Source organism: Bradysia coprophila (genome assembly GCF_014529535.1).
Source record: "Bradysia coprophila strain Holo2 chromosome X unlocalized genomic scaffold, BU_Bcop_v1 contig_12, whole genome shotgun sequence".
Lineage (NCBI taxonomy): Eukaryota > Metazoa > Arthropoda > Insecta > Diptera > Sciaridae > Bradysia > Bradysia coprophila.
Window position 1 is genome coordinate 4695096 of NW_023503293.1, and position 21187 is coordinate 4716282.

At 34.0% G+C, this 21187-nt stretch overlaps 2 protein-coding genes and 1 long non-coding RNA gene across 3 annotated transcripts in view; 1 reads left to right on the forward strand and 2 right to left on the reverse strand.

The window, feature by feature from the left end:
- Positions 1–146: 146 nt before the first annotated feature.
- Positions 147–1782, reverse strand: LOC119067140 (extracellular exo-alpha-(1->5)-L-arabinofuranosidase-like). The gene is made up of 5 exons (XM_037169938.1): positions 1265–1782; positions 1139–1166; positions 1007–1085; positions 604–939; positions 147–470 (listed from the first exon to the last, which is right to left on the reverse strand). The coding sequence occupies exons 1-5, from the start codon at positions 1657–1659 to the stop codon at positions 196–198; spliced, it is 1113 nt and encodes a 370-aa protein (XP_037025833.1). The 5' UTR covers positions 1660–1782; the 3' UTR covers positions 147–195.
- Positions 1783–3631: 1849 nt separating this feature from the next.
- The window catches only part of LOC119067134, a 33690-nt gene continuing 16134 nt past the window's right edge, over positions 3632–21187 (forward strand). The window contains exons 1-2 of the mRNA XM_037169930.1: positions 3632–3887; positions 10778–10842. Of these exons, the coding sequence (XP_037025825.1) occupies positions 10795–10842 (48 nt within the window). The 5' untranslated portion in view covers positions 3632–3887; positions 10778–10794. The remainder of the gene's footprint in view (positions 3888–10777; positions 10843–21187) is intronic.
- LOC119067148 lies at positions 14153–15733 on the reverse strand. Its single transcript, XR_005085873.1, has 3 exons — positions 15417–15733; positions 14750–15351; positions 14153–14681 (listed from the first exon to the last, which is right to left on the reverse strand). It is a non-coding gene; the product is annotated as an uncharacterized LOC119067148 (long non-coding RNA).

Sequence of the window (21187 nt, forward strand, 5' to 3'; positions counted from 1 at the left end):
TTTAAGTTTTACGCGCTGCTGGTAGACATGTAATATGGTTATAAACAAAACTGTGAATATAATGTTCATGTGATGCTAAATGATATGTGAGGAAGAGAAACAGCTCTGTTACTTTCGGACGGAATATGCTAGGCATCCATCGCTTATAATTCAAAAGACAAAAATTCGAAAAGGCGCAGAGCGAAAAATACACTTCTATATTAAAGCACCTCTGAGCTTAAAGACTACATAAAGTAATACGATGCTTATTATTGGTTTCGATGTTATCGAAGAACCACAGCCAGGAGCATCAGTAGTTGTCGTTCTAGTATTTGACGGCGATTCGAGAGAAATTGCGAATCCTCGAGGCCGTCCAAAGTTTGGTGAATTGTCAAGGTTCCAATAGAATTTTTGTGCACGTGCTGTTCGACCTAACCAACCAGCATTTGGTTCCGCCATTGCATGATAAACTATCCACGCTTCAGTGCCGTCTAAAAACCATAAAAAATGAGCAAGTGAACATAGTGTTACATTTTGCTGTTCATTGTGACTTGTACATTCTGCATATTCTTACTTCACTTACGAATGCTGTGTTGACTCAATAATTAAGTTTTATTATATTACCTGGAGATGTTGTCAAGGAGGCATGTCCCACACCGTATACATTTTCTTCGTCATTTCTCCAAAATACTGGCTGATCGTGACGCCACCAATTGTTGTAGTCAAGTGGGTCAGCTAAGTTATCGATGCCCATAAATCCCACTATGTAATCGGGCGTCCAACTTCCCGATGCAGAATACACGAGGAAAACGCGACCAGCGTTGTGTAAAATTTGCGGTCCCTCAATCAGATCAGCACCGTTCCTTTCCCAAGCGTAGTCAACTGTTTTAATCAATACACGACGACCGCAAATAGTCGATGGATCACACATTTCCGCTATGTAAAGATTTTGTGGAAAGTCTGAAATAGAATTTTGTTTTTTGAATTTGCCATACATTCTAGTGCGCATTCTAGCTATGATCTAGACCTGAATCTATTGCTGGCCAACCTGACCAAATGAAATATAATTTTCCATTGCCATACTCTAAAACAGTTCCATCTATTGCCTTTAAAAAAAATAATTAAGGAAATCGTAATGAAAAATGGACCAGATTCTTACCCAATAATCTTCTTCCGGAACAATCATTCTGCGAGGAAGAGGATTGACAAAATTAACGTTAAATAATTATATTTCTTTCAACACTAAGAACAAAAGCCTCATCCACACCCATAATTTTTTTTTTACCTTTGAGCATCACTCCACGTCCCCATCGGATCATCCGGATCATTAGCTTGCATTACATACATCCTATGATTGGCATTCAGACCACCTGTTTGTATTGCTACATAAATGTAGAAATTGTCGCCAATATAATGAATTTCCGGTGCCCACACTTCATCCAGACCTGGTGGCGCTGTATAGACTCGTGTACTGTCATTGCTTCGCCAATTGTCTAAGTTACGACTTCTGTACAGAGTAACTCCAGTATCTTCCGAACGGGGCATATAGTAATATCCATCGGCGGCGTGATAATATGCGTACGGATCCGGCCAATTGACATCCGAAATTGGATTATAGAAAGCTGCATGGGTTGAGCATATCAATGCAAAGTACACCAATAATAAATTAATCGCTCCCATGATGAGCTTAACAATTCAGCTAATGAAGCTTCAAATATCTGTCCATAATTCGTGTGGTATCACAGTACAATATTTACTGTGTAGAGGTGAACGAGTATAGCTTTGATAAGACCCTTTATCTCTTAACCCGGATTTTATGATTAATTCTATTTAAATCTTGCCCAACAACAACGAAAAAAATTGTCTTATTAAAAGTGCTAAAAATAGTCGAGAGGGTGCTCACATCTAAGTTATTAGAAGATATTTCTTTACACATCTAAACATCTTACTCGTAACAGATAACATGAACTATGATTTCCTTCGATTTACTAATAATTTTTTGAGGTCGGTACTTTTGCAAGTAATCTGCTAAAAAAGATCTTACGTCTTACTAAAATTAATGAAAGTTTAAAATAGATATGGCCAATCGGCAGATTCATATTGAACAGTATCAAAATTTATGTCAAAAGACACTTCGACATAAAATATATGTGAATAGCATGAATAGTGTCACACCCGTGGTCAAAATAGTATATGAAGTTGAGTGTAATTGTATGTCCTCGCGGTTCACATTACATCCATACCTCGTCTATACGTCTATAACAGACAAGTTAAAACAAAAATGTCCAAGGGACAACAAGTCTACAAAAAAACGACCAGTTGTTAAATGCTTGACTCATTGGAAGCAAAGAGTTATTAACAGATGGCGTTGCTCCCACCTGCCGTAAGTAACGCCAACTGTTATCATCTCTGCTATTAGAAGCTTATATGTTTCTTCTAAACAAAAACCTGAACTGAACTGAATTTTAAAAACTCGCCATCCCGTCAATCTCTAGTAGAATTAATTTACCTCTACTAAAGTCATTTCAATACGATCTTAATGGTGCTATCGAATCGACACGAAGAGTCTCGATAAGCGCTCTTTCCGATAAGGAACACGTGACTCACAATTGGACCCGATACATAATCATATCTAATTCACCTCCATGTAACCAGCCTAATCAACACAAATAAAATGTGCTGTTTGGCTCTTTAAAAAAAAAACACCGTCGTCGTCACATTCCCTTTTCGATCAGAAGTAACAGAACTTTTAGCATTCCAATATTAATGTTCAATTTCGATCGGATTGATGAAAATATTCATTTACACACGTTATAATCTGCAATATCCACACTGGTTACAACAAATCGTTGTCGGTTATTAGTTAAATTTGCCCATATTTTATATTAAACTCTATTCGGTTAAATTAATTAAATTCGAACCAGTCGGGCAAATGTAATAACAAAATTCATAAAACATCATCATATGTATAAAAGAGGAAAGAGCTTAATGTATAGTATATGAAATGAATGAATATGTGCGACTTTTACAGTATATATATATGTGTGTATATATGTCCACCACATTTATACATGACCATCAAACATAACTATGTTACATCTTTCTTTTTCCAATAATTTTTTTTTTTACTTTTATTATTTCTCTTGAAATATTGTAAATCATTAAAACCCATTCAAAAAAGACTTTTAAATACTGTGTCATCATTTCAAAAACGCACACCGCCACTGTACCATAAATTTTTTTTTTAGAAAAAAAAAATTGTATCACATACGAACTGTACAAGTACGCGAAGTTTGTTGTTGTTTTTTGATTCCTCATACGTTGAATCCATACAACTTTACACTCATATCTTATGGCTGGGTATTATTGGTGGTAACATCAACAGCCAAAACTATACACTAGAAGGCATAAACGGTTGATGATGGATAAAATATTAATGATGATGATGATGGTGGTACATTTTGCTTTTCATTGATACGAAGGTATGCAATACACCGTGCGCTTATATGCCCAATGTATGTATATAGTGTGTTGTAAAAAGAAGAACTCGCAGAGCCAAATAAATCTGGTGTAAGACTTTTATTTCATAGATTTTATGCGAGTATATCGTTGAAAGGAAACAGGTGGATTAACCATTCTTGCGTTAACCGCGGCACGGGAGAGACGGATTTTTGTTATTTTTGAACGATAAATTTGTTGGTCGGTTGATAGTTTAGCAGGTTGTTTTTAAGTACGAGATTTGTTTTTTGTTGGTTTTTCGTGGTTTTCTGATAATTGAACCAAAAAAAAAGAAGAAGATAATTTACGCATCCCAGTCGTTTACGATTTTTAATAAAAAGTGCATGTGTTGTTGCAGTGACCTTGTAACGAAAGGATTAAGGATATTACCATTTCATTGCTCGACAGAGGTAAAATATTTCTAGTAAATAATTTTTTTTTGAAATAGTAGGCTCAGATCATCAATCATCCAATCCAAACTATGTCTTTCGAACAACTCGTTCGATTCCAATATACATACAGAAAAATATGATTGATGTCTGTCTGCAGAAAAAAAGTGTTATTCGAGAACGAGACGCGAAAGAAAAATGAAAATATTTTCTTTGAAAAGAAAAATTGTCAACCACTTGTGCAAGACGATTAATGTTTTTTTGTTGTTGTTGTTGTAGTTGTTGTTGCTTCTCTTCTCTGCTATAGTAACAGTTAAGTTCCACTGATCTATGTGCGAATATCGGTCAAAAAGTTCATATGAAATTTTAATAATGCGAAGCAGAGTGATCTTGCAACATTTATAACTTTTGTATGGTTTTCATCAGAATTTTTTTTTTCTTCTTTTACTTTTACGATTTTTGATTAACTTTTTGGATAAGTCATTGTGAGTAGCCGTAAGCGAGAGACTGGTTGAAAATAGTCATTCTTTATTTTATGAATTTTTATTTTTATATTTTATCATCAATTGTACAGTTAAAGGTTTTGTGAAATTCATTTTCTGAATGAAATTCGTTTGATGGACTGTCGGCGTGGATTCATTCTTAGTGGCATGCATATTACCACATATTAATATGAGCCAATATAAACCGAGAAAGAGAAAGAAATGTGAATAAAAACATCTAATATTTTCGGCTGTTGTTCTCCTCATTGTATAAGAACCATGAATAGTAAGAAACAATAATTTTTATCTATTCAATGAACGAAATGTGAACCACATTTTTAATGGGATTACAAAGTGTATACCTGTAAGCAATTAATGAAACTCAATTCTATTCAGTTTAATCATTTGTTTGAGTTGCTTCGCTTTTATCAATATTAATAATGCAAACCGATTAACTTCTGGATTAAATCAAAATTTCTCGATATTTATCAGTGAATAGCTTAGCAATAAAATTATTTCGTCTGAGTCTTCTCTCTTAGCAAATTATTGAAATCAAATTACACTTTCTTTCGCCATTAGAATTAGCATTCTGAAAAACTCTGAATTTCTGAATGGATTTTTTTTGTTTTTTTTTTGTGTGTGTTAAAGATGAAAACAAAATCGATTTAATTTATTCAAATTTTACAAGATCATTTCATTATAAATTCTGTTCAAGTAAAAGTGTCGCATTTATTTAGCATAACAATTGAGTTTAGGATTACCTTTATTTTTTTTTTTTCATCCGGTTAATAAAGTAGTTTATGCTAGCAATTTCCCTCAGCGAATTAAATTCAATGTGAAATCTGGGAATGGGGATAGAAACATACGATAGAGATTATGTGAGAGAATGTCTTGATTTACCTTTTTTTTAAACTCATCTGTAATCGACAACCACGACATGTATAAGAGATGACCTCTGGATTATGTTATCGTATACGGTGAAATGTATGACACAATTATTGAAGTCATAGATTTTGCATCAAACTCTAGGATATTCATAAATATTAGATTGTTGTGACATGCTTGTAATTTCTAAATGGTCAACAAGATCCATTTCTCAGTTATGATTTTATAATTTCAATTCTTAGCTATTTTGAGTCTATCTTGTTTCTGAAAAAAGAAGCTCGATTTCAACCTGACAGAAGCCTCCCAACCAATCTCAGATATACAGAGTGGAGCCCAGTATCAAGTTCGTTTAATTGGTTTTCTCAACTTCAGTCAGAGAATTATAAATATCTGCGATTAACATTCCCCAATTTTTCCATCTACACAGTTCGTGTGGTGTGGATACTTTGTGTAATACACACTGTGTATGTATACACAAATGTCTATGTCGTTGCCCGAGGCGTTTTCGCCGAATTTCTCGATTTAATTTGTAATTAATCAGTTTCAAAATTTTTGCAGCAAAAGAAGATAATGAGAAACGTACGTTTTTTCAGTTAAAAGTGCCATAATTATATACAATTCTTTTTCCGTAAACGAAATATGCTTGTAAAACAGAAAGCTGAATGTTGGTATGATAAATACAAATTACAAAGGTAGGAGATACAATTTTTGCCTGTCAGAAACGGACCATAATAATTAAGATCATTTAATTAATAATGTATTAAGAGGCAATTAACAAGTTTGAAGTTGAAAGAATATTTCGATTTTTTTTTGTGGTACAAAATGGGTTACGAAAGTATACGGCACAGTATAGTTGGGTATTTTTTAGTTCAAATTTTTACGTACGTTAAGCTAACATTAAAGTTTAACTAGCTTCAAGGTTGACGGATAGTATTGACGGTTGAGGCGTTTGGTAGGTACAATATTTTATCTTCAGTATAGTGTAGTGCAGGCAGGGCTTCTTTTAGAGAATTAAAATTCCTCAAAATTCCCAAAAATTACTCAAAATTCCTGAAAATTCACAAATTTTATTTGTTCGTGAATCTTAAGAATGATCATTCAAAATTGTTTGACTGGCATGCACATGGTCGAAAACCGCTAAAAAAACCAGAAGTTGTTCAATTTGTGGCCTTGGAAGTAAATAGGTCAAAAAAATGGCTAAAAAATTGAGGAATTTTAGGGAATTAATTCCCTTAAAATAGGCCCTGAGTGGAGTGTATGTGTTTCCGACATCAGTAAACGTAAGTCGTAATCAGAAGGGACCAAGTTTGTTTTCACAAGAAAGCCGTGGGCGGGATATTAGAACCTGATAGAAGGTCCCGTCTATATTGTGGTGAAACCATCAAATAACAAACCAAAAGTGTCAATGAAATTCATGCTATACGTAACGTCATTCTTCCTATTAAATTGTTTTCTCCGAAAGAAAATCGTAAAATCGCGTTGACTCTTCTAACCCATTTCTTTATAATGGATATTTAAAAAAAACGTACGAGCTTCATATGGAATATTCAAAAGAATATTATTGTGTGCTAACCAGCCACACAAAATTTCAAGTAAAACCTTCCATTTTTACTATAACTATGTGTAGTACAATATACATTACCGAGTAAACAATAGCGTGCCTCGTGAAAGGTTTTCACACATATATCTTTATTAGTACTTTTCATATTATACGAAGTGTATTATGAAATGTTTGTTTAACAAGCACATTACAATGGCGCGAACAAGAGGTAAATGTATAATCGTAAATATCAAAATTATTAAAATTTAATTTATTATACTTATGATAGTTGTACGATGCGGATTATAAACAGTGCAAAATTATGCTTTAGTACGTGAAGGAAATTGGTTATGACTGATAGATTTATCGATTACGATCGGTGTTATCTTTCGTGTGAACACTGTTGTGGGATAAGGTTGACTATTTGGATACGAAAACCGACGAGACTTTCTTTTGCATCGTCCCTTGAACGCTAATATAAGAGAACCCATCGATGACGTTCATACTGAGCTATTTTGTTCTTGGTTTTTTTCGTAGATTATTTCGAACCTTGCTTACATACAATTTAACCCAGCGCAACGATTTAAATTTAGATTAAATCGCTAAAGTTTGACGACTGACGATGGGTAGGTCTAGAATCGCGTTTTAGAATCATCACAATGTCAACATCATCTTTTATTAAAATTGATTCAGGCACGGCAGAGTAAAATAAGCTTTACTCTGTCGTGATTCAGGCAATTTATTTTTATAACTACACTACAACCCGATGATTTTGCTAACGCAGAATGTGTGTTGGATCAACGGTCCATACAGTCCATACAAAGGAACTGTCCTACTCAAACTGTTAGGCATCTGTTATAAGTAAAAGATTTTATGTTACACGTTATGCGATGCTTAATGATGTGAATGTTACCAGAGATTTAACAAACCTAACTACGCACTGTACTGTAAGTAGTTGAAAAGAGGTGGCAGTAATGCACAAGTTTTGAAATTAAACGTGAGAGCAACGCACTTCCAGCAAAAGTGCTATTAATGACAGCTGCCAAATAGAGTACTATTTTGTATGAAATTTTATCCCTACTCTTTTTACAGTGTAAAATTTTGTATGGAACACTGTCAACTTTCAGTACTCTATTTAGAGTACCAGTTTTGCTTGAAGTGCTTCGGCGAGAGTCTATTTTCATCGAATTGTCAGTCGATATTATCGTTTATCGATAAAATATTCGATTCAACATATCGAAAATCGGGAATCGAGTCTCCAATTTTCCTTCAAATTTAAAAGTTAAATAAATAATTGCAGTAAAACTAATAAATAATTCTCGCCGTATTATAAAAACGCAAATGTTCCTTTTATTGTCAAAGAAATAAACGACAAAACCGAAAAAATTTATTAAATCTAGTTCAATCGAATCGTTGATTTTAGCATTGTGACTAAAGGAAACAGAACTCATTGCTTATTCCTGTCGCTGCAGCCGATAACAAAGACTAGCCGTTAAGTACCATGTAAACCTCAGACATCGGTATTACATCAGTGTATGATATCGTGTTAACAGCTTCCTCTTTTGATTTGAATTAATTGCATTACATATACGGTACACATCACATTGACATGAACATTGCGATAGAATGAAGATAATGTATGCCAAGTGCAAAGTATAATTTTGCTCTCTTTTTTTTCACAAATGGCTCATTGTATTAATCAAAAATTCAAATGCCGAGGATTTTTCGCACACTTTGCTATGATGGATGTTTTGTAGAACTAATTAAATGTAACTTCCATCGTAATTAAGTCACGTCAACAACAATAACAAAACGGTCACAAGTAGAATGTCACACTGATATAGATCGTATTAATCTTCTTTTTATTCTTTTCCTCGCTAACCAGTTTTTCAACGCATTCCATAGTTAGTCGGTGTTTGTATAACTGAATTGAATTTCTAATTTCTGTTGACGTGTTTCACTCCTAAAAATCAGTATGTGCGGTGAAGCCAACAAATCACAGAATTCCAAATACGGGACAGATGTCCTTTCATAGTTATATATTTACGCAACCGAGTGATTAATGATTTTTTACATGCACTAACCGTCATTGTTTGACGGTGACATAGTTGCTTGTAAGTTATTGTTTTCGCTTGTCTGATTACACCACGCGTCTTCGGCTTGTTCCGCAAAGCTCACACTTGCCAAAACAACAAACTTTCTACGAGCAAGGACATACTATACTAGATGCGTTACCTGGTGACAATAAAAACCATGTGCCTAAAGAGCACATATCACTGAGTTGTAAACAACGTTTTCCTCAATAAAGGCAGTGAAAGCTATACCTTTCGTCACTGAGTTGAGAAAAGGACTGCTAACAAAGTTATCAAATGATCGACTTCGGCTATAAATTCTGAAAAACTATTCCACTAATACGAAAAACTAAATCATCCAAAGACTTGAGGTCGTTTTATAATAAAACTAATATTTCACCTCTTCACAGGACGTCAATTATATCTAATAAAATAGTGATTTTAATGGTACTCCTTACTCAAGTACATAATCTTCCTTTATTGCATCAATTGACTTAAGTCAAACGGTGGTAATGGTTTTGTTAACCGTTACTTCGTTTTAACCACATACGAAAAGGTAACCACAGGTCGAAATGTTTTCGGAAATGTGAAATTAATGTGAGACAGCGAACCTCTAACAGTGTGCCACAATGATGATAAATTAAAAAAATTTGTTTTCGAAAAAGAACGAAAAAAATGGCATAATGCAAAACTGACCACAAGTTCAATGTTTAATGTTCGGATACCGCCTTACTCTAATTCCCTATGTAAATAATGTTTCGATCATAAACAATAAATGTAAATCCTAAAACAAGTTTCGAAAATCATGTCTGAGAAGCGACCGTCGAGTAATATGTGAATGAAAAAAAAAATATAGAAAAAAGCGAGGTAATAAAATCATTAGCCTTTTACATTATGCCTTACATGCCTTGAAAATGCGTACAAATAGAAAAAGTGTATAGAATGTGCTTTCGTTAGTATGTAAATTGTTGAAATCCAAGTTATTTATGAAGATTATTGATTTAAGATTAAAAATGTTTTTTTTTGAAATGTTTGATTAATTGAAAGAATTTCTATTTTTATTTCTCCGAAAAATTCATTCCGGATATATAGAGATTGGAAATAATAGAAACGTTTGGTTCACGAGTTAATGGGGCGACCTGTACCAATACTACACCATGTAGTAAAGCTCATAAAATTTTCTTCAATTCACAATCACATAGAATTAGACTCGCCATTTATACTAAACAAACCTTAAAAGTGAGTTGTTTTTTTTTTGAAAATACAGCCTCACCTCCACCTCCATCGCCTTCATTCAATGCTCTTCCGTACTGTTTTCACTTTTCCTGAACTTCCTCGACCTAAAACAATATCATTTACACGCATCAGAGCCGAAAATGACGGAGTTTTGAGATTTTTTTTTGTTCCTGTGCAATGCAAGGTTTTCAGAATGTATTTTGGATGATCGATTTTACGCACTTTCGAATACATTACCCAAAATTACTATTATCCCATATTTCGTATCTACGCCCATACTACCATGGAATATACTCAGGGTGTGAATGTGACTGTTATCAATAAGAAATGAGCTTGAGCTGATGTGACCTTATAGAGCAAAAGCTGTGTTAAGACGTCTAAATAAGATATGTTGATGAAGATTTGGTTTATCAAGTGAGGTAATTGATTCGATAATTATACTGGTGATTTGCTTGACTTTCAGTGGTCCTACGATGATCGAATACATGAAAACTTTTTTTTCGGTAATGTGTCCGTCCATTCAAATACGAAATTTAATTGATCTGACATTAAAGTCGACCACTCTAAATATTATGCTGCTGGTAAATACTTCCCACACAACTCGTCAAATTAATTATCCGCACATTTATATAATGTAGTCTCTCGAGAATAAATTGTGAAATGTGTACTAACAAACAATTCATTTTCTAATTACAGAACAATTCAAAGAAAAGATGAGAATCGTATTAACCTTTGTTGGGTTACTGTTAACATTTACACAGGTAAGTGAAAGATATAAATAAAAAAAAAGTTTTTCCATCAAAATATTAGCTCGCATTTAACTTTTAGTTTGTATGCCACCAGCGTTAATGCGGTCATATTAATGTGAAAATCAGAGCTTTGTAATTAATATCTCTGATGTCATCGTTTGAGTCATTACGATTTAGCATTTGTAACAATAGATGTTGCGTGAATACGATAAGAAAAATTCCGATTGTAAGTCCGAATTTGTAGTTTGAAAATTAGGTTCTTTCTCATTCGATAATCAACAAAACGAAATTTTATCGTAATATTTTATCGAAATATTTATTTCTAAAATATTCCTCAAGCATCAAGTCTGGAATTCCCCACATTGCAAAATCCTATTACTAATTTTATTAAGTTTCAGGAAGTGCCTTACTTTCATTGCTGATTAGAGGGTGCTTTTGGGGTGAACATTCTATTTAAAGTGAAACAGATAACTTATTTCTGGAACAACGGACAAAAATAGAAACGACGAACAGAGTCTACCACGCAATACCAGAGCCTATTTTAATGAAAATGTTTCATAAATCTTCTTAGAGCTTTCACGAATTTCATTATATTTACGATTCATAAAAATCGTGAAAATACTTTAAATTTTCCGAAAATTCAGGACAACAATTTCATTAAAATAAGCCCTGCGACAACACCGTTTTTTTTTTGTGCAGCGAACCTCGGAATTTTAGAATGGTATAGGAAATATTGGTACGTGGGGAGGGGCCAAAAATATGATTGATGAATTCTGTTTCATTCGTAAAAACGTAAACAGTCTAAGAGGCAGAAAAGCATACATTTGGGCGTTCTTTAAATACTGGATTTTGGATTACTTTTGATACTTTTTTTTTTCAAAAATGCAGGGCCCTAATAACGAATTTAGCTTTTAAGAGGCACCGGCGCTTAGCTAAAACTGTAGCCTACATTTGCGTGTTTCGTATGTCATTTTTGTTAATATCTTTTCATCAGAATCCTTTTTGAAAAATGTACGACCGCAATTCCGACCAAGAATCTGTTAGCTTTGAATAAAAATTAGTTTTGGTTGTAGTCGTTTGATCAGCTTTGAGAGAAGTGAGCAGTTTAATGAAATTTTCATAAACTGCTCATTGTTCTCAGAGCTGGTCAAATTGCTGCAACCAAATCTATTTTCTGTTGAAAGCTAACACATTCGTGGTCGGAATTGCGGTCGTACATTTTTGAAAGAGAATTCTGATGGAAAGATATCATCAAAAGTAAACTAAAATCCAGTAATTAAAAATCGCCCTAATGTATGCTTTTCGGCAAAGTACCGGTGCCTCTTAACAAAAAATAGATTTGATTTGATAGCATTAAACGAGCACTAAATGATAGGCCTAATCCCCATGCAGCACTAAAGGGTGGAGTTGCCAACGACATGTACCTGCAGTTTCTAGCTCCGAGAAAACTGAGCAGCTTATGAAAATTTCGTTAAACTTCTGTGTTTTCCTGAAAGCTGGTCAAACTGCTACAACTGTAATGTAATTTTTATTGAAAGCTGACGCATTCGTGGTCGTAATCACGATAGTACATTTTTCAAAAAGGATTCTGATGAAAAGATATTATCGAAAATAAGATTCGACATGCCCAAACTTAGGCTACAATTGAGTCTAACCTTTCATGTCTCTTAAGAATTGTTTTACTCCATAAGGACTCCAGATTCTAGAGTGGTAGCGAGAAAAAACTCAGCCCCTATAACCGTCCGTATGCAAACATCATGATATTTCTCCTTAGCATTTCTATTACCATAATTCAATTTCAATTCGATAAAGTTATCGAGAAACTCACACATAATCTGTCAGCGATATTTTCTCTTTACAATGAAACCTATCAGAGCTCGAATATCGCAGTTAATTTATTAAAAAATATTCTGAATTGTTCTTTAAATCGCATTTTTACTATCAAAAGCTATCCAATTTGTTAAGATTCCATGAAAATTACGAAAATATTTTAATGAAATTCAAATCATTTACTCAATGTCATTATTATCGAACTGCCAGACAGGATTGATTATATTATGATGTTGATTTGTGTTTAGACATGCACACAGAGTATATAAAATACGACAGAGAAGAGGAAAAAAAACAACAACCAACCAACCAACGAAGAATAAACTTTCCGCATATCATAAAATACCAATCACATGTAAAAAAAACCACCGAGCCTATAATAATCTATCTTAGCAAGTCTTTTTACAAATAAAAGTAGAATCAAAGGAAAGTATACATAAAGTAATAATCACACTGCTAAACCATCATCACCATCATCATTCACGATCATCTTTGTATATTAAAATGGAAATGTTTATAAAAACAAAGTTAAAAGAAGATGGAAAATAAGAAAAAGAATATTTTACGCGCAGACTGCCTCAAGTCATTGAAATTCCGTCGACAATTCCAATCGGGTCACTACAACCTGACTGTAGGTAAATGGGCCAAGCGTGAACCACGTTAATATAAATGATGAGAGAGCGAAAGAGTGTTACATACGCTCCGTTCGAATGTTTATAAACATTTGATTATTTTATGGTGGACAGTGCGATGTGTTTTACTTCTTTACATTTATACACATTAACATTGTGTACTATGAATGGTATGATTGACCAACAGACGATTTTAATTGTGCGTAGAACATCATCAATTTCAAATACAATCACTTCATGATTAAGGGGTCATTCAAATACGGAGCCCGACGGCGGATCGAACTCTACATTTGAATTTTATTTTCAATTTATATTTCCGAATGTTACTGTAGAAGAGGTTCAGGGAGTGAGCTAACAATTGATTTATTTAGCTTGGACTTGGGCTTAAACTAGTAATACCGTCAACATCATGAAGGGTGTTGTAGCAATTTTTTTTCTTTTCGACATGGACTTTGAAAGTAAGTTTGAAAGTCTAGGCTACGATATAAGTAGGTAAAGCCGAGAATGGGGAGAAAAGAACTGATCTCGTCCGATTGAGTTTCTTCTTGGGTTAATGAAGCTGCGTATACAAACACATTTTTAAGATCCATTTTGTAGAAGAATGTTTTACCAAAACCAATAAATGCATGATGGATACTGACAAAGTTTGGTCGATTCAGTTAGAATTATTATTTTACGTGTTACGGCATGTTTCATTTTCATTTACATTGCCTAATCACGTAAAGCTTTGTACTTACGAGGTTCCAAGTTGTTATTTGACAAGTGGGGAATACAGCCCTCCCCTTCGGGTCGGGCTGTAACACCCCACTTACCAAATACACAACTTGGAACCTCGGAAGTAATATACTATTAACCGCACCTTTCGACTTTCGGATGAATTTTGTAGTTTCCTCGAAAATAAAAGGCTTACGAAATTGCTGTCGCAAAATTTGAGAATCAATTTGAACATTAAAAATCGCAAAACCGTTTTGTCACGATATTTAAGCGGCGTTCACAATCTAATGCCATTACTTTTCAAATTCTTAAGCTTATCACTATCGTAATACAAATAGCACTCTTTAAATGTACTCAACTTAAGCACCAAATTCCAGTATTTTCTCATTCAATCTAATTAAATAATCTATCGTGTAACTCTTGGGGTGTCTCTTCATCGCTACTGCTGCTGTCGGAGTCGGCGTACCGATTACGATAATATTGATCGCGTGGATCTCGATCGTACGGTTGAAATCCTAGGCTACGATAGAAGTAAGTTAAACCAAGTGTTGTTAGAAAAGCACCAACCGGGCCAACGAATACCGTTTCAGATGTTGCCAAGTCGGTATGAGACGAAATTTTTTGTTTAACAACAGTGGCCGCATACAAACATCCCACACATATCAAAATGCATATCTACACACAAATTCGTTAAATTGTTAAATTGCAAATCACCAAATGGTTTAATTAAATGTTGAGTATACCAGCAAGATAATTAGATTCATTTTACACGAGAATGTAATCAGAAAGCTCGCCACGTGCACGGTGGAAAATTACTATAGACTTAATGAGGCGTCGACGCAGTTGAAAGTTTATTTTGTATTTAAATCATAAGAACAAAACCTTTTCTCAATGATTCTGGTTTTCGCTCGAATTTCGCTAAATCTTTTATCTCCCCACTTATCGGCGATTGAATCCGGTTTCATCATTTTTTTTTTGTTATTTCTAAAGAGCTTGAGGACTCTACACAGTAGAAATTACGCTTAATTATACCATTTCATTACACTATCTTGATGGAACAACAATTTTAGTCTATTGATACTATTGATACTATTTCTAATCAACTAATCGCACCATCATCAGCAACTCAGTCATCATCAGAGTCGGAGTCGTAGCGGTGACGATAACGTCGCGGTCGAAATCCTAGGACGTTGATATAGAAATAAGTTTGGCCTAGTGTTGTTAAAAAAGCACCAATAGGACCAATGAATAGAGTTTCGGATGTTTCCAGATCGGTATCCGATGAAATTTTTTGTTTAACAACAGCTGCCGCGTACAAACACCCAACGCATATCAAAAGGCATAACTACAATAAATCAAGGCAATCTTTATAAAACACCAACACCAATTTACCGAATTGTATACACGTACTAGCAAAGTAATTAGATTCATTGTTACACGACAATTATGATAAGGAAGCAGATCACGCTAAAACAAGCAATGTGCGACGTAAAATTATGTCATTAACTGTTTGAATCAAAATGAAGTGTCGATCGATGTTTTAGTCAGAATTTTTATTTCTTGTTAAACAATAAACCGAACCTATCACTGAGTGATACCGGTTTTCGTTCGAATTTCGCTGAATACCTTTATCTGCCCACATAAGGCGATTGAATCCGGTTTTATCATTTTTCTAATTCTCAATCTTGACTATTGACATCAAAGTCTTCAGCAAATGTGCTCATCCCATTATATCAATTGAATATGTTGGACTGAGATCGGTTGGTCACGATATGTTCTCATATCTGATGTTTATGTTGTAAAGGGAAGTAAGGTTTTTGAAAGCTCTCTCTAGTTTACTGTGTATACGGCCTTGTATGTTAACTCTGAACAATGTTACCATCCAAGTCGAATTACTTCAGAACATCCACTTCAAATCACAAAAATCTTACCCCGTTTATAATACTTTAAAGTTCGTCGATGAAAGGATGCCATTCATTCAGACCCATTTTAACCCAGAGTCTATTTTTGAAAATTTTACTTACTGACATTACTGAATATTACCGAAATTTACCACAAAAAAATGCAGAATTTACCGAAAAAGATGTTCGGTAAACTGTAGTGATTTTTTGGTAAACATCGGTAAATTTCTGCAATTTTCAGGGGGAAAAAATCCCAATAATAGTCCCTGATTCAACCTCTTTAACGGGTAAGATCTGTTCACTTAATAATAATAGCTATTAGCACTTAGGTGTGAATAGTATCGAACATTTGTATTAAAGACACAATGCACTTAGCCGTACATGCATAATACTTTCCACAAAAATAACGATCATATTACGAGATCCTAATCGATTCACGTTTTGATGTAAATTAACTTCAACAAAACTATTAAAATCTTTCAAAGATCAAAGAACATGCAATTCATCTTTTGCTACGTTTAAGTATTTAATTGAGAAAATATATTTTGCTCGCAAACAGCATGAGGTCTAACAATTTTCAGACCTATCTAATAAAGACAAAATAAAGATTTTTTTTCTTTTTATTATCCGTTTATTTTGGCTTCGTGATCGAGAATTTGTACTCATTTAAGTCAAATGCAACAGTTACTAGACAAGGATTTACGAAAAATGAGCTAGCATTTCAATATTCTATAAGCGCCTAAATGTTTGCTATATGATGACTTTCATTGTCGAATCGAATTAAGAACAAAATATTATTCGAATCATATGCTGTGACCTAAAAGCTATTATTGTTCCGAACTTCAATGTTTACTAGGGTACCTCGGTTCGGTGAAGCCAGTCCCTTTCGAATTATATATTATGATTCGAAAGTCTTAAGATAAAAATTTAAAAAAAAAAACTTACGTTGATGTTCAGTTCATGCTTTACTACTGGCATTATCTCAACGTACATTTGATGGACAAAAAAAAATGTGACAAGTTAATTAATTAAAATGTAATTAATACGTGGAACGTTTTAAATACAATGACTATACTAAAAGTTTTAAGCGGTGAAAGCGAATTCTAGAACCATTTTCACCACTAAATGCACGTTGAAATTCTATTTTGAGCTGAAACGTTTTGTTCACAAAATTTGTGTGCAGTAATGTTACGAAGAATGAATATTTTCAGCTCACTTCAAGCATGAGTAGTACTCTAAATAGAGTAATGAACCTGGACAGTGTATCACTTCAACATTGAAGAAAGTTCTAATGTCGTAAACAGAGAAATGATAAGTTGGTACGCCTGTGGCGAGATATAAGGAACATGTGAATGACAGCTGGCTCCTATGAGAGAGAATGTGAGAGAATCTGAATGAAATAGGAGCCGACTGTCATTCACATATTACTTCAATCTCGTCACAGGCGCACCAACAACCAACTTATCGTTACTCTGGTCGTAAATGAATAAAGCCCTTAAGGGCATATTTTTTTTGAATTGGGACTTTAGAGCCTCGGCAATTCTCCGCTACCAAATTTTTTTCTCCGCCAATAACGGACTTGTTCCACAGTTTTTCCGGCTCTTTCCATCCCCGAAAGTTTTGGTTGTTCTCCCACGTAACTCGGCGGTTCGCTGATGGTAACTTTTCAAAATCTGTAAAATCGTCTATCAGCGGACGCCTCAGTTTCTATGGTGAACGAATAAAACTTGCTGAAGACGATAGAGCGTGAAAAACTATGGAACAAATCCGTTATTGGCGGAGAAAAAATTTTGATAGCGGAGATCACCGTTCACCGTAGAATATGGGTTTGGAAATGCTGACCTCCGCCAATTGCAATAGTTTTGTATGACCAGTTACCTCAGATCAAATTTTTAACACTTTGAGGCAATAGAGGAAAGATCAGTCTAATGCCTGGCGGAATCTGCCCTCAATAGAAATATTGTTCAGGCGTTCAGTTTGAAGAACATTTTGAACCGGGCTTGTAAAAAAATCAAAAACTTACTAATCGGTAACAATAAATTATGTTCTAACTTATTGCGACCTGCAAGAGAATATTAATAAAAATCGAAAACTCATCGATCGACCACAATGACCTACTTCACTTTCAACGAAAACCCAATTCCGGCATTCTTGTGTTCTTCAACAGAAAGCATCATAAGTTTAGCTTCTTCTTTTTTGCTTATTTCTTTTTCTTCTTCTTCTTCTTCTTCGTGTTCACTTCTTTTTAATATCCTGCTCAGTTAATTCTATGAAGCATAAATGTATGTATGATGCTGCGTTGAATGTCATGTGTTATTGCATTTTGGTTTAGACGGTTAATAAAAGTAGAGTCGTATGTGCTGCACAGAAATTTCTTGAAACTAAACCAATATTGCTTTACTTGTTTACATGATTACAGACGCACTCTGTTTGTTTGATTTAACAGAAGAAGATGAAGAAAAAAAAAACGAAAAGAAAAAGAAAATGTCGTGTTTGGTATATTTTGTAGAAAAAATGAAGAAGAAAAAATTATTTAGAAATTTAAAAGTTACGAACTACATTTCAGAGAGTTATGATAATGTTCGACTGATGATAATTGTAACGGATGCGTTTTTATTTCATTTCCATCAATTTACTGTTTTATTTTGGGACGATCTGACCTGGTAAAATTATTCAGGAAATTGTGAGATAGCAATTTGCAGTACAGGTAACGAAATAGGGTGGTTTTTTTACCACTAGGTCTAATATAAGAGATGAAGGTTAAGGGTGTCAATAGGTGAGGAAAATTAATGTAAATTTATTGATAGCACTAGTGTAAAAACATCCTCATTTCGATTAAAAATGACTCATGAAATGATCGAATTCGGATATCAAAGCACAGCCGATATTCAACCATTTCAATCCGATTTATGTTTTAAGACCAAATGCGATATGCGTGTCAAAGTTTCTTCATTTTAGGGTCTCAATCCGAAAATTGAGCTTTGACGTGAAAATGGAGATAGGTTTTTATAAGATGTACTGTGTCTTCTGAATGTTTCGGAGGCAAGGGGGAAACTACTTCGAAGCATGTTTACCATGGGCCATGGTCCATGGCTTCCTTTTTCGGAGGCCTACGTAAAAATGAAAGGAATTGGAATTTGTTCCTCTGATCTTCTTTTCCTTCTCGTAACAATCGTTTTACAGTTACTTTAAAAATGGCAAGAAAAGAACTAAAATCGAAATCAAATGGTCATGAAATGACAAAAATCTTGTAATTAGTTAGTCAAGTGACCCGACCCACCCAAAAGGTGTGACATAATTTGGATTTTCAGAAATAATTTGCTGTTTGTAATAAACATCAACATCCACATCCGCACAGACTACTGATCAAATAAATAAATTCTTGGATTTTTTAAATTAATTATCATTACCATGGTCATCTGTGAATTGTATATAATGATTTCTAGATCAATAAAAATTGAGAGTACAGTACAATATTTTAAATATTTTAACTAAACAATTTAATCGTTATAACTGCAGTAAGACCAAAAAAAAATAGAAAAATAGAATAGACTACGAATATTGCGATAATTGCAGGTACGTACACCCATAGTTGGGGTGGAAGGTTTTTTTTGCTGAAAATGCTCAAACCGAAGAAACCGATAGGAAAACTTAATCACGGAAAAGATGTATTATATTGCTCCAGCCGATTGGTTGTAGCGTTTCCGGCAGTGGTCGAATGACGGAATCAAATACTATTTCTAAATTGGGAACTCGATTTGGTTAAGAGGCATCGGTACTTAGCTAAAATTGTAGGCTAAATTTGTGTGTCTCCTATTTCATTTTTGATGATATCTTTTCATCAGAATCCTTTTTTTTAAATGTACGATCGCAATTCCGACCACGAATGTGTTAGCTTTAAATGAAAATAAGTTTTGCTTCTAGTCGTTTGACCAGCTCCGAGAAAAGTGAGCAGTTTAACGAAATTTTCATAAACTGTTCAGTTTTCTCAGAGCTATTCAAACTGCTACAACCAGATCTATTTTCTGTTGAAAGCTACCACATTAGTGGTCGATATTGCGGTCGTGCATTTTTCAAAAGGGATTCTAATAGAAAGATATCATCAAAAGTAAACTAAAATCCAGTATTTAAAAAAGGCCTAAATGTATGCCTCTTAATTATTTAATAATTATATGTAATCGGAAACCAACTTTGCGACGTGTAAGACGTTTGTATGAGCAGTTCCAATCGAGCACATTATACACGATTCGGTTTCTCATAACAAAATTTAATCCTCCACACACTAAGTAAACTCAGTTCAAGTCCACAATAAACCACAAGGTCAACAAATCGGTATATATTAAATGTGGTGTAGACCTGAATTACTTTTTCATGCTTCCTACGAGAGCCGAGAGTAGAAATGTCATCGAGGGACGAAAGTTTACTTTCAAAAACTGACATTTCTTTACTTTCGTCTCTCGTATGAAGCAAGAAAAACTTAATACGTCACACGAAAATGAAATGTCCTTGTGACGTAAATAACTATAACGATTAGTAATTAATCTGATCTATCAAAATTACTTAACGTAACGATTAGTATGGTTTAACGTATGTACACCATATAAGTATCTAAAGTTTTTTTGCCAATGTAATCTGGTTAATAAATAAGTCGCTACGCTTTGCATATTATAAATTTCAATATAATATAAATAAAACATCCGAATAAATAATAATCATAATAAACAAACAGAAAATAAATAAATTGGATCATGAAGAGAGTAGTTAAAAAAGAAAAGATCAAACTGTGCCGCGCTTTGAATATTCTGTTCCGTATACAACAGCTATGACACTTCATAGATATTTTACCATAGTGAAGCTATATCACCAGATAATAGAGCGCTAAGAATGAAGTACTAAACAGAGGCTTGTAGGAACATCTTTTCCTTTACTAGGGAGGGAAAATGGACTTTCCGTCCCTAAGGGAAAGTCTTTCCATCCTTTGTAAAAGAAAACGTCATACTACACTCGGGAAATAATTTGAAATAATTTGCAACTCAGCATCAAAAATCGTTGTATTTATCTCGGTGCAAAAATACTTTGTTACGATGCGTATTATGACACACGTCCTCATATATTACGCACAACTATAGCCTAATAAAGTGCTTTGCACTCGATGTCCCAAATAACCATCAATTGCGCTATAGGACAATCAGGTTGTCGCATATGAATTTATTTCAATTCTATAGACAAATAGCAACTAAAAATTATTCTACACTACAGGCTTTAACATTTCAAATGTCA